At 42.0% G+C, this 14238-nt stretch overlaps 1 protein-coding gene across 1 annotated transcript in view; it reads left to right on the forward strand.

Annotated features, from left to right (window-relative positions):
* BMP6 (bone morphogenetic protein 6) overlaps window positions 1–13829 on the forward strand; it is a 133928-nt gene extending 120099 nt beyond the window's left edge. Inside the window, exons 5-7 of the mRNA XM_018560339.1 lie at window positions 9786–9862; window positions 10985–11095; window positions 13381–13829. Coding sequence (XP_018415841.1) covers window positions 9786–9862; window positions 10985–11095; window positions 13381–13530 — 338 coding nt within the window. The 3' untranslated portion in view covers window positions 13531–13829. The remainder of the gene's footprint in view (window positions 1–9785; window positions 9863–10984; window positions 11096–13380) is intronic.
* Window positions 13830–14238: the final 409 nt, after the last annotated feature.

Consider the following 14238-nt stretch of genomic DNA (forward strand, 5'->3'; position numbering starts at 1 on the left):
ATATATTACAAAGGACACAACTGGAAGATAGCCAAAACTAGTGCTAGAAGGTGTAAAGATAAGAAGCCACAACTCTGCTGGCAAAGTGTCAGTTCTTTTTCTTTGCAAACTGGAGTCCTTGTTTTTTTCTGAAAAGTTGTCAGTAATTTTCTTTGTAAACTGCTGTCCTGACTAGTCTCTCTGTTCTAACTTGGCATGACCTACTTCTCAGGAAACCTTTTAATAGTAGCTGGACAAGATGGTCATGACTTATCTCGACTATCCCATCCATTACGGAAGGTACCATGTATTTATGGGCTTGCAGACTGGACCAGCAGACTGAGCCAGCATCATTTACAATATATTTGTTCCTCGTCCACCCTTCAACCTTAGCCAACATCTGCTCACAGAAAAGGAAACCACAGTAAATACACTTTTTATCCAGCTTCTCCACTTAACAAATAAAATAAAAAAAATGTCAGCCTGCTCCTGTGTAAAGGGCGTTTTATATAGGGAAAGTACCTTTGGTGGCTGTTGTAGGTGGCAGGAAATCTTGTACATGCATATAACCAGATGCTAGGTATATTGGGGGGGCCCAACAATGTCACAGTAAATGCACACGCGTAGCAAAATTGTAGAAACTAGAGTGGCGTGTATCACTCATTATCTGCAGTATCCAATTTAAGCGGTGCAGCCCAATCTGCCTCAAACTCTAATGCTGGGCACACACCTTACAACCATCGCAAGACTTTTGTCTTGCGATGGTTGTAAGGTAATTTAAAAACGTACGATCTGCCTATCTTGGACAGGCAGATCGTACTTGCGATGATCGCAAGCCCACCCCGCTGACAGGTGGGCTTTCGATGACCGCAGAGCTGAACGGGCAGTGTGCGCTTGCCCGTGCGGCTTTTATTTTGCGAACATGCCACAAACCAGCCAAAAATCGTACGATGTTCAGCTGGTTTTCGAACATGTTCCTAAAATAAAAGTCGTGCGACCTTACAGTAGCAGAGGTCTCACGCCTTCCAACACCTTGCGATAATCGTACGATCGCGGGATTTCCCGCAATTATCGTACGATTATCACAAGGTGTGTGGGCACCTTAACTCATGCAGACCGGTTCTCTCATCCCAATGCTCAACCACAATCTCAGATGTCTGGCCCGTTTTAGAATAGCCGAATGCATAAATAAGGATGCAGTGCAGGCTGCCTTTCATTTACACAGCAGAAAAACAATGGAAAATGATTAATGGCAATCATTTAACACTGTCTGTTAACTCTAAAATAAGAAATTTCAGTTCTGGTTTCCACAAAAATATAAGATGTCCCTCTGGTACATGTCTTAAACTGAAAAGCAGAGCTTCTTTTCAAAATTACACTTGTGATGAGAAAATCGTGTCCTTTGGATCTTACTGTGCAGCCAAAACTCAGAAACCCGATCTAAGCAGGCAGTACTATGAAAAAACAGATGTTTTTACAGTTAGATGTGACTTTGACGCAGAGAATTTTGTCTTGTCTTTATTACAAAGTAGAAGCACCAAAATAGGCCTGGTTGTTTTTGACCACAGTATTTGGATTTGTGGAAAGGGCCCAGACTGTAACCGCTAATAAGAACTGTTGTGAAGAAATGTGAATTCTGTAGCTCTGCTACAGTTGTAATAAGAACGTTTTGCAGGTGACCTCTGAGATGACACAGAATCTGTGAGCAGAAGAGGCATGGAAGGGAAATAGGAGTTTAAAGGTGCCCATACACCTTACGATTATCGTACGATAATCGTATGCGATCGACTTTTCGTACGACAATCGTAACGTGTGAATAGAGTGCACGACCGATAGTACTGTACAATCGTACGACTTTTGGCGGTCAAGCATGTTTGAAAACTTTGCTAGATCGTACGATTTTAGTAAGGTTGCTGGCGTTTCCGTCCGTCAAAAGTCGTACGATCTACACTGCGCTTGAGCTAACGAAAATACGGCAAATCATTTACCGCATTTCGTCCAGGTGCTTTTCTTAATTACGGCTAAATTAATCTTGCAATCATCGGGGCAGGATGGGGCCGCCGTACGAAAATCGTACGACGGTTCGATCATCGGCCGAAAAGTTTTGTCCGATAATCGTAAGGTGTATGGGCACCTTAAGAGTTTGTCATAATTAACTGAAGGTTCAGCTGGTTCAACTATAACTGCATTTGGGAGTTCTTGCAAGTCACTACTGTGCAGTGAGACATATAAGGGTCAATTTACTGAAGGAAAATAGGCTGTGCACTTTGCAAGCAAATTTTCACTTAGCTCAGTGAATGAGATGAAGCTCTGCTGGCTTCCAACATCCAGTCAAGAACAAGCAAAAAAAAACCTTTTTTTTTTTGTTTTACTTTCTTTGCACGCAACTGGGTATGTTTTGCCAAGTGGATTTTTACCATATTCACTAAGCTAAGGAAAAATTCCCTTGCAAAATGAACAGCCTATCTACCTTTAATAAATCAACCCCATAATGTATTGGAAGTAGTAGAGGTCCTCTCGGTTACTACTATGCCTCTTTAATTTCTATTGAGTTTGACACAGACTTTACGGGCAGCAGGCACATCACGAGAGTCATAAAAAGGGGGATAAACTTCTGGACTTATTTGTGAAGATACACTATATTGGAAAAAGTATTGGGACACCCCTCCGAATCATTGGATTCAGGTGTTCCAATCACCTCCATAGCCACAGGTGTATCAAAATCAAGTACCTAGGCATGCAGACTGCTTCTACATTTGTGAAAGAATGGGTCGCTCTCAGGAGCTTAGTAAATTCAAGCGTGGTACTGTGATATGTTGCCACCTATCCATCTGTGAAATTTCCTTGCTACTAAATATTCCACGGTCAACTGTTAGTGGTATTATAACAAAGTGGAAGCAACTGGGAACAACAGCAATTCAGCCACGAGGTGGTAGGCCACGTAAAATGACAGAGCGGGGTCTGTGCATGCGGAAGCGCACAGTGCGCAGAAGTCGCCAACTGTCTGCAGAGTCAATAGCTACTTCGTGTGGCTTTCAAATTGGCACAACAACAGTGCGTAGAGAGAATGGGTTTCCATGGCCAAGCAGCTGCATCCAAGCCTTAGATCAGCAAATGCAATGCAAAGCGTCAGATGCAGTGGTGTAAAACACGCCGCCACTGGACTCTAGAGAAGTGGAGGCGTGTTGTCTGGAGTGATGAATCACGCTTCTCTGTCTGGCAATCAGATGGATGTGTCTGGGTTTGGCGGTTGCCAGGAGAACAGTACTTGCCTGACTGCATTGTGCCAACTGTAAAGTTTGGTGGAAGGGGGATTATGGTGTGGAGTTGTTGTTCAGGGGTTGGACTTGGCCCCTTAGTTCCAGTGAAGGGAACTCATAAGGCATCAGCATACCAAGACATTTTGGACAATTTCATGCTTCCAACTTTGTGGGAACAGTTTGGGGATGGCCCCTTCCTGCTCCAACATGACTGCGCACCAGTGCACAAAGCAAGGTCCATAAAGACATAGATGAGCGAGTTTGGGGTGGAGGAAAATGACTGGCCTCCACAGAGTCCTGACCTCAACCTGATAGAACACCTTTGGGATGAATTAAAGTGGAGACTGCGAGCCAGGCCTTCTCATCCAACATCTGTACCTGCCCTCACAAATGTGCTTCTGGAAGAATGGTCAAACATTCCCATAGACACACTCCTAAACCTTGTGGACAGCCTTCCCAGAAAAGTTGAAGCTGTTATAGCTGCAAAGGACATATAAAGACACTCAGTACACAGATATCACCTGAGTTCTAACACTCAGGGGCACAACTTACAACATTGTTCCAACAATATAATATAGCCTCCCCCCATCCACACCCCTTCCCTCAACCAGAGCTGTGCAATCCACATAATTTAACTACCTTCCGTCCATGGCCGTTTGTGAACGGCCGGACGGACGTCTGCTAGGAGACTCAGATTAAAATAACATTGCTGTTCAGAGCACCGATGTGCGGATATTATGACATCTCAATCAGGCCACCAGTGAGGGGGGAATCTTCGCCATCAGAGTCTTCCAGGATCCCTAGTGTCCACTAGCAATCAATTTATAAACGTCCTCTCAATATTCAATTCTCCTCTTTCTCAACCATACAGTCAATAATGTACACGGTCCATACTGGCCACTAACTTGCTACAGCAGGGAAGGCATCCAACCATCGTCCCCAGACTTTATGAAACTTTTATGGGCAGGCTCGATGAATATATGCTGCCTTATACATTGCAATAGCTGACTCCACTAGTCCTCTCCAATTTTCCAAGGTAGGCGGAGCTGGCTTTTTCTAGTTCAACACGATCAGTTTCCTAGCATAAAACAATAGAATCCCCAACAGTGTGCTGGTGGCATGGGTAGACATATTACGCTCTGTGAGACCCAGCAGGCAGAGCACAATTTCCGGCAGGATGTCTAGCATGAGGAATTGCGATATGAAATTCGTAATCTCCACCCAATAGTTCTTAATAACAGGGCAGTCCCAAAACACATGACTAAATCCCTGCAGCAGACTTATGACAAAAGATCAGCCTAGGTGAAGTCAGTCTTACTGTCAATAATAAAAGGTGTATTTTTTTTATTTTTTTTTAAAATGCTGTTGCTATATGTATTGTGATACTGAAATATAACATGATACATGCATGTATTCATGCAGACTTTACTGAAAACTTCACTATAAAAAGGCCTTACAAGTGATTACTCTGTCTTTAGTCATATCTCTTATATGTTTGCATGGATTGTATTGTGCAGGTGCATCAGAAGAGGCATAGAAGGGGAGAGGGACTGTAATGATGAAACATAGGGTTTGTAGGTATGTCACAACTGCGTTACAGCCCAACTCTGGAGGTAATATTTTTTTCATAAAAATGTTCCCCAGGAGAAATAAAAACAACTGCTTCATCTGCAATACTCTTCTCCTTACTTTAAAAGTTGTAAAGACTTCTTAAAAAGGTATTCAAAAAAGACATACAGGGTGACTCTGGGGGGAGCTGAAAGTGTAAACTAGGAGTTGGGCTTAAGTGAAGTCTGACTGGCGCATAGTATACCTCTTATATCTTTGCATGGCCTGTATTGGCAGCTTGCATGTAAGAAGAGGAATAAAGGGATGAGGAACTTTAGGGTGAAGCTCCTATACAAAATGGAACAGCAAAGAGTCTGATGAGTCACTAACATGATTGCTGTAAGAAAATGCTGCCCAGGAAAACAAATCAACCCAGTTGTGTTGGCGGTTAAGAGGTTTGTAAAACTCGTTCCACAACCTAATTGACCTGCTTATTATCTCTTATGATAGAGGGTGGTATGCCAAATGTAAATTTAGCTTAACATCTAATAACTGGCTTAGTGCTCTGTAGAAATGAGGCTTAAAGGAGAACTATGAGTGATTTCCACTCATCCTCATAGATAGAGCCGACCTGTGACAAAGAAGCTGTCACAGGTCGCCTCTATCGATCGGGAAGTGAGCAGAAACATGCACGATCTGATCACTTCTTGATCGTCTCCCTGCAGTGAGCAGTGACTGTCAGTCACCGCTCCCCGCAGGGATTCCCCCTCCCTTCTCCGATCCTCCAGCACTGACTGGAGTAAAGAATGGAGGTAGGGGGCGGGCACAGCAGGCTCTGCCTCTAGATAGGCAGAGCCAGCTGTCATTCATACTGGATCTCGACAGTATTGTTGGGATCCGTCTCCGCTGTGGCGCTGCCAGTATTAGCCCGTCATATACTGAGCTTTGGGTCATGGGAGGAGGTTAGTATATGTCTTCCGATGACCCTAAAGAGAACTATGAGGAAAAACACTTACCCCATAGTTCTCTTTTAACCCATGCCCTGCCCATATAAATAATGTGGCAAGCAACATTTTATTAACAGAGGACTTCCTAAGGAAAAAGTTTTTAGATAGAGCAGAAGCTATAAGAAGATTTCTTAGGATAACAAACTATGTCATTTTAAAGAGCTGATACACAAGCACCCAAATAACAAAAAACCCACCAGATGGAGGAAGATGTTTTGGAACCAGCAATAGCAGTAACTGGCAATGCGGAACTTGCCTGGAACTTGTTTTATGCTCACATTCTTAGAAAATCATTTATAGCTTCTTTGATTGTAGATAAACTGTGAAGGTTTGCAAACTCCTTACTACCTAGCTGACTTTGAGGTGTGCCACCAAGTACAGATTTTAAGCCAGCATTGTAGCAAAAGGTGTTAGTTAAAAGACAACTATGGGGTACACATTTTTTTCCATTGCTAGTTCCCTTATGATACACAAATACATTTGCAATGTACTCCTGTAATCAAAAATGCACCATAAGCTTACAATTCTATGTAATATACTGCGGGAGGGGCTAAGCTCTGTACTGAGAAGTGATCCCGACAATATTGTCGGGATCCTCCTCTCCCATTGAGTGATAGCAGCTTGTAGGAGCTGCTGCGCGTTCATGAGAACCTATGCAGGCATTTGTAAGCTTATGGTGCATTTTTGATTACAGGAGTACATTGCAAAATGTATTCACCATAGTTCTCCTTTAAGTACAAGGGATGCAACAGCCTACATTGTTCATGCAAGGGGATTTATGATGGAAACCCTCAGGTATCAGTATCAGATTTTCTGCTGAGTATTAGAAAAAAAAACATGAATAGTATATTTCTCAGTGTTCTTGGCAGAAATTCAGCCTTTGTTCAGTCTGAAGGTATTACATATTTTTTTTTAGGCTGGAAATTTTTCACAGGTGAAGAACAGGAATTTAAAAAGGACTCAGGAGCAAGAATTCTACAGAAGTAGGGATAGCTGCATGAGTTACCAGAGAAGCTTGCACTTATGCAAGGCAAGGCTAAACCACTACATCACATAAATAAAGAGGTCCTGTTATGTTTTGGACTAGTCTTGGTGAATCAAGTCTTGCATAGTATCACGGGTTAGTGTGGATCCTCTGCTTCAGCAGGAAAGATATACAATAGGGCATCAGCAGTGGCTTCAGAGAGGGCAACTGGTGAACTCTATCTTCTGCATTTGGCCTCATTCAAGTGAGGCGGTCATGTCTCCATCGGAGGCCACACATCGCTTGTGTGCAGCTGTCAAAACTCGGAGCTGTGGAAAGCAGCATATGAAGGTGCTTAGCTCCTGCGTCTTCATAGAGCTACTTGCGCGCTCCTTCCCACAGCTTTGGGATGCATCAACAACTGGCTCTTCATGCTGTATGGGGCAACACATCCAATGTGAGTGAGTATCAAGAGTGCAATACAAATTTCTGGATTGTATTTGCTTTCAGTCATGTTTTTTTAGCCATAAACAATGAAATAAACATTTGGCTTTAGCTACACAGACATGCTTGGCTGAACTGAGTTTTGTTTAAACTGGAACAGTGGTGCATTATAAGCCACACTTTATTGAAACAAAGAGGATAGATGAACAATTACTATAATTTTGTTTGTTTTTAATTAACAGATACAAAAGCCAGAGGGAACACAATGCACTTAATGATTCTACTGTTAATCATCACAGTGCACATTAAACATAGCTGAAAAGCAGAAAACTCCCACACACACAACAAAAATTCATACTAGCTGTACCCATGTGATTATAATGGCTTTTTCTTATAAAGTGAATCTATAAGGACAGAAATGGGAGCTACTATTGCTACCACTTTATTCAAGTAGAATCAAGTGTAATAAATACTGTACTTCCCTTCATGTGCTTGCGTTCCAGTTCTGGTGGTATGAGAACTATGATATGTTACTGCAGCTCTGGCATGTTGGTATAGTACTACGGTGTGGTCATTCTTGCAGTGAGGCTACTGTGCCAGGTCACACATTGATCAGAAAGCCTAAGTAAGCACCTAAACAGGGGAAATGCTGACTATTGGTTCTAGGGTCTATGGGTTGGAAAATAAGTTTAGTGGCACAACATACAGCCATAAGGCCACATCAGGGCTGCAAGCAAATAAAGAATATAATGGAATAGAACAGAATATTAAATTTCTTTTAGCATAGAAAAAAAACATTCTAAATCAAACAGATCAAGGCACATAGGACATACAGTGTATTATGTGATCTCTACCTCTCTTACTCTTTTAGACTTTTTAAGTGCTTATGCTTTTATCTACAATCCAGCCTTTCTACCAGCTTGACATTCTCCAGAGTTTTCAGGAGTGGACTGAACGTGACACCACAAAAGTGTATCAATTGCTTTCTGACAAAGGTATCAAATCCTCCCCATCCTTGCAAAAAGATTTACATCTACCAAACAGGAAATTATTTAGATATCTTCTAATTATGCACTTTTTAGAGAAAATGTGGCGCTTCCAGATGGCCCTCTTCTCTTAATACTCTTTGAGCGACGGTGTCATGATGAACCACATTCCCCATGCCTGATCTCCCTGATTTGTTTGCCATTGTTGGATCCTTTAGCATTGCACCTTCCTTCCTATACCCAACAGTAGACTGCCAATCTGGGTCCAGGCCTAAATGAAGATGACTAGCCCCAGATCTAGGCCACTATGAAGTCCAGTTCCTGCAACTTGTTGGCGGAAACCAACTACAAAGTTATGATGCACTGGTATATAGTACCAGTTAGAATCACCTGATTCATGCTCTGCTACTCACCTCCTTGCTACTGAGGTTGTGGACAGCAGGGAACCATCTACCACGTTTGATGGAAGTGTCCGATGGTTCAGCAATTCCGGATAGAGATAGACATTTTCAGAATGCTTACCAAAGGATCCCCTTGCGAGCTACGTATTCCCTTCCTAATGTCTGACCTTCAGATCTCTTCAAAGTTCAAATTGATGATCCATGTTCTGACAGCAGCAAAATAGACAAAATAGATCAGCAAACTGTGGAAAAGCCTCGTTCATTGCTTAGCTGAGACCAGGTCTAGAATTACCCAAACAATGTTTCACAAGAACGTTGAGGCCAGATTGACGGATGAAATGGAGAAGTACCTGGCTAGCTGGTACCCTTGAGCTCTTTTTTTCACTCGGGTTCGATACTAAACTTCTAATTGTCACTGTGACCCCACTGCTCCCTACTTTTTCTACCTCTAAATAGTTGTAAAAGAATGTAAACTGACACTCTGTTCCGATTCAGCAGGGGATCTGCTCATGCATCTCCTACTAAATTGGAACAAACACCACCCTTGTGAAAGGGGCCTTAATTGTAATTTAGTCTGCCGATAGGTCCATAACCTGGTTGTGCTGTCCGTTAGGGATACCTGGATCACAAAGCTAGCTAAACTGAATCATAGACTCTTTGGCAGGTAAATTATTAGCATATATAGTATGTATTTGGCTGTCTGCTAGGAGTGCACCTTGAATGCAGTAGGATGCATCTAATTGTGGAAGTGTAAACTATGACCCTAAATTCTCAGCTAGGAGTGGTAACTACTTTACAGCACACACAAGAACAATGGGGAACGAACGTAGCCACCCTCCAGAAGGAAGGACATTGTCAGCACCAATTCAGAGATGATTTGATGATCTAAAGCCGAGTGATACACAAATAAACTTCATTTTTGTTAATAGTTGAGGTACTTGAATGCATTTATAAGATTTAATGCCTAAGTTTAGTGTAGTTTTAAGGGGGACCAAGGACAAAATAAGTGATGATAACAGAAGTGTACAGTAAACAGATTACTTTTTCACATAGATTTTTATAGATGCATGACAGTTTTTTTTTTTTTTTTTAGAAAACTAGGCTTCCAAAAATCACAGGTTTTCAAACACTGCTCTGATGCAATATAACATATGTCAGTAGCTTCACAATGGTAATTGTGATTTTATTTTCCCCAGATTATAATAACAGTGACCTTAAATCAGCATGCCGAAAACATGAGTTGTATGTCAGCTTTCAAGATTTAGGATGGCAGGTGAGGAATTTTTATTTATGTTATCAATTTTTAGAAATCTTTACATGTCTTCAAATTAATGATCATGTGTCCAAGATTTGCTGATGAGGAGAGTTTATTATAAACCTTGATTTGTATTGATATATTAAGGGGGTTATTCACGAAGGAGCCGAAGGACCCAGCCGTAGCTTCGGCTGATCCTTTGGCTCTCTTCTGCCACCGGAGCCCTTCGGTTCAGTGGAACCGAAAGGCTGCTGTAGGGGCTATTCACTAAAGCCCGTACAGGAGCCAAAGGGCTCAGCTGAGCCAAAGGTACATGCTTCGGCTCGACTGAGCCAAAGTGACAGCCAAAGCGGGGAGAATGGCCTGCCGAAGGCCAGCTGTTCTTCTCGCGAATAACAGCTGGGCGGAGCCAGCCGTGATGTCACGGCTGGCTCTGCCCAGTTGTAATGACAGATCACCATCCACAAATGACCTGGGGACGCTGATCTGTCATTAAACAATCGCTACTGGGCGGAGCTTCCCGTGACATCACCGCTGGCTCCACTCAGTTGTTATTCATTGGCCGGGATCTGGTAGGAGACTCTAGCAGGTGCCGACCAATAGAAAACAGTTGGGCGGAGCTAGCTGTCACCACTAGCTACGCCCAATTGTTTCCTTTATTTATTCATTTTTTCTTTAAAATATATATATTTTTTAATCTTCCGATTGTTTTACAAATTCCTTTTTTTTTTTCATTTTCTGATTTTCTATTCTGCTCAGTACCACGGAGGTACCGAGCAGAATAACCGAGCCAAATGCCGCTCAGCGGCATTCAGCTATTCACTTCGCTGGCCTTTGGTCAGCCGAACAGAGCATGTTTGGCTGACCGAAGGAAGCCGATGTACGGCTGATTTTAGCCGATGTACGTCTAAAATCATCCGTACTGAGCCGTAGTGAAAAGCCGAATGTTGTTCAGCTCACTTCACTTCAGCTCAGTTATTCACTCGGCTGCCTTTGGCAGCTTAGTGAATTGCATTGCCTGCAATACATTTTTTTCTTTAAACCTTATGAATTACCAATAATCCAGTAAAATCTAATCAGAAACTCTGTATTGTTGGATAACATAAAACTGAGAGCTAACAATATCTTTATGTGTTGAAGGACTGGATAATAGCTCCAAAAGGCTATGCGGCTAACTACTGTGGAGGAGAGTGCTCATTCCCACTGAATGCTCATATGAATGCCACAAACCATGCCATCGTTCAGACCCTGGTAAGTGTTATTTCAGTGTACAATGTAATATGTTTGTCAGCGATTAGCTGTTCCTTCAGGTTTAGACCCATAGGTAAACTCTATAGGACCCTGCAAGGCATTGGAATGATATACTAAATTATGTGTGAACGAAAAGTGTCTTCACTTAAAGCAGAACACCAGGGAAAGATTTTCGAAATGTGCTACCCCCGCATTGCAAGGGTTAAGTGTTCGGTTTTGTCTAAGTCCAAAAATAACATGGTTATACTTACCTGATACTTGGAGCCAGTCCTTTCCACCTAAAGCAACATACCATAAAGTCACTCGCACTCCGTTTGTAGATAGCAGTCAATCTCCTTTATTGACTGAGCATGATGTCACATACACAAAGCAACGTTTTTGGACCAGATAGTCCCTTCTTCAGGCAAACAACAGCTGTCAGACAGCTTTGTGACACTGTTGTAAATGCTGCACATGTTTTACTCTTTTGCTTGCTTACACCATAATGAATAGAGTCCCAACAAATATATGGAGTCAGGTGTCAGAAGATAGTGGGTCTTTACAGGGGCGTACCAAGGCCGGGTGTCACCCGGAGCGGATACCAGGTGACACCCTGCTGTGATGTCACCACGCACGCGTGTGACATCACCACGCTCGTGCACGTAATGTCATCGCGCAAATGCATGGCCATCTCTGTGATACCTGCCGGCGGCCATCTTAGTTATGGACGCCGGCAGAGAGAGGAGGGAACGTTCAGGTATGCCGCCGGGTCCCCTCCTCTCTCCGGCAACTGTTGGGCTCTCGGCCCATGACCGAGTGCCTGACTTTTCCAAGGGGGTGACACCAAAATGACTGTCAGTCATTTTGGTGTGACCTCTCCAATGGTGCACCGGGGTGTGGGCCGCACCCCCACACCCCCCTTGTTACGCCACTTGTAGGAAGGAGCACTGATGAAGAATCAATAAATCAATATCAGATAATGGGCTTTTATTCATCAAGAAATTCATAACAGCTAAATGTCTATAATAAATAATAGTCTAAAGTATGTTCTGGTCTATGGTAAGCTTCTATGAGGATTATGACATCCACTGAGGATGGAAGAATGCTTGCCAAACATCTAAGCGAGAATATACTGTATGTCTTTCTTTTGCCATATTACCAAGTGTTCTTCTTTAAGCCATGGCTCAGAAACTGACAAAGTATTATGTCAATTGAACACCCATAAAGTGCTGGAAGCTTTTTCGTTCCTATCCAAAAAAACAAAAACAAAGAAGTCTATTCCCTTGGTAAATTAATTGTTTTGTTCAGCTCGGTTTTATAAAATGCAGCACACACACATCAGAGCCAAGACCAAGTTGGAAGCCAATGTTAAAAACTTTTTTTACATTATGTCGCAATGGCTGCAACAAATTCATTTTAAAAAGTTGCCATTTCAGAGATAAGGAAACTGACAGCAAATTAGGCCAGTCACAGTTGTATGACTGAGTAAACTTTGTTAGTTGCTAGGATGTCTGTTGTCATGTTGCTGCGGGAGTCTTAGCAAACCAATCAGGTTGGACCGCAAAACATAATTGGTTACTAGGACGCAAATAGTCCCAAGGCAGCCAGTGTTCTAGAAGCCAGTGAACCTTGGCCACACAGTTTCCTTGAGACCTGTGCACAAGGAAGGCTTTTATATAAATTAATGTGCGTGTTTCTGACATGTACATGAATTTGTCACATTCATCGACATTTATTGTAGGGTGGTGCATACACTGTTCTAAAGTAAGCTGAAGCTGCTGGCAGGATCACCTGTTAATTTGGCATATATACAGGTGAAACTCGAATAATTAGAATATCGTGCAAAAGTAATTGCAGTAAGTGCTGCAAAAGAGGCCCAAACCAAGTACTGAGTACATATGCATGCTTGTACTTTTCAGAGGTCCGATATTGTTCTATGTACAATCTTTGTTTTATTGATTGCATGTAATAATCTACTTTTTTGAGGTTGTGGATTTGGGGTTCTTGGGGTTTTCATGAGCTGTAAGTCATAATCATCACAATTATGACAAATCACGGCTTGAATTATCTTGCTTTGCATGCAATGAGTCTATCTCATATATTAGTTTCACCTTTTAAGTTGCATTAGTGAAATAAATTAACTTTGCACGATATTCTAATTATTCGAGTTTCACCTGTAGACAGAATATGGAGAAGAGCCACGTATGAGATACTTAGCATTGATATGTTAAAACCATAATTGTAAAGTTTATATATGTTTAATAAAAATGCTAATGATACACATTAATCTGAATTTCAATTCCCAGGTCCACCTTATGAATCCGGAGTATGTGCCAAAGCCGTGTTGCGCCCCAACCAAGCTAAACGCCATCTCAGTGCTTTATTTTGATGATAACTCAAATGTCATACTTAAGAAATACAGGAACATGGTGGTGAGAGCATGTGGCTGTCATTGAGGAGAGGGGGCAAAAGTCCTACAGCAGATCCTCAGAGGAACCCCAGAGTCAAGCGAGGACCACCCATTGGCAGCACATTGCTATCAAAGACTGAGACAATCAGCAGGAAGCATAGGCAATGCTTATTTATAAAGAGGTCAGTTATGTATATTACATGTACTCACACTGTGCCGCCAAAGATGGATGTATCAATTCAGGATGGATATATGGAACGAAAGAGAATCGTCCAAATTAAGATTTCGAAACTGTATTTTAGTTAGCTTGGATCAAGCTGTGTTTCAACATAAAATAAATAAATAATATATATGATCTGTAATGTTATCTTTTCGCTGCTTTGGTGGTCTAGAAGTTAAGATATCAGAAGGGCAAGAAATATTGCACAAATGGTTAAATTCAAGGAATTGTTTTCAAAAGGACGTAACACCAACAGTAACTGTCATTGATATACTGTATATGTAAATAACATTATTCCAAACATCTGCTCATATTACTGCTTTGTCCCGGGTAGTGGGGAAACGCTAAATATGGGGGTCATATTATCCTGAAATTAACTGTTTACTACCACAAAGCCCGCAGTGCACTTATTCAATGCTGGGCTCCAAATTTTCCAGATCTAAAGGAGTTAAAGCTCCACACTGAGTTTGTACCGAAATGTAAACATCCTCCCCAAAGATTTTCATTATCAGTTTTCATTAATCTTAAACATCT

The sequence above is a fragment of the Nanorana parkeri genome, unplaced genomic scaffold (assembly GCF_000935625.1).
Source record: "Nanorana parkeri isolate BGI_ZX_2015 unplaced genomic scaffold, ASM93562v1 scaffold451, whole genome shotgun sequence".
NCBI classification, from domain to species: domain Eukaryota; kingdom Metazoa; phylum Chordata; class Amphibia; order Anura; family Dicroglossidae; genus Nanorana; species Nanorana parkeri.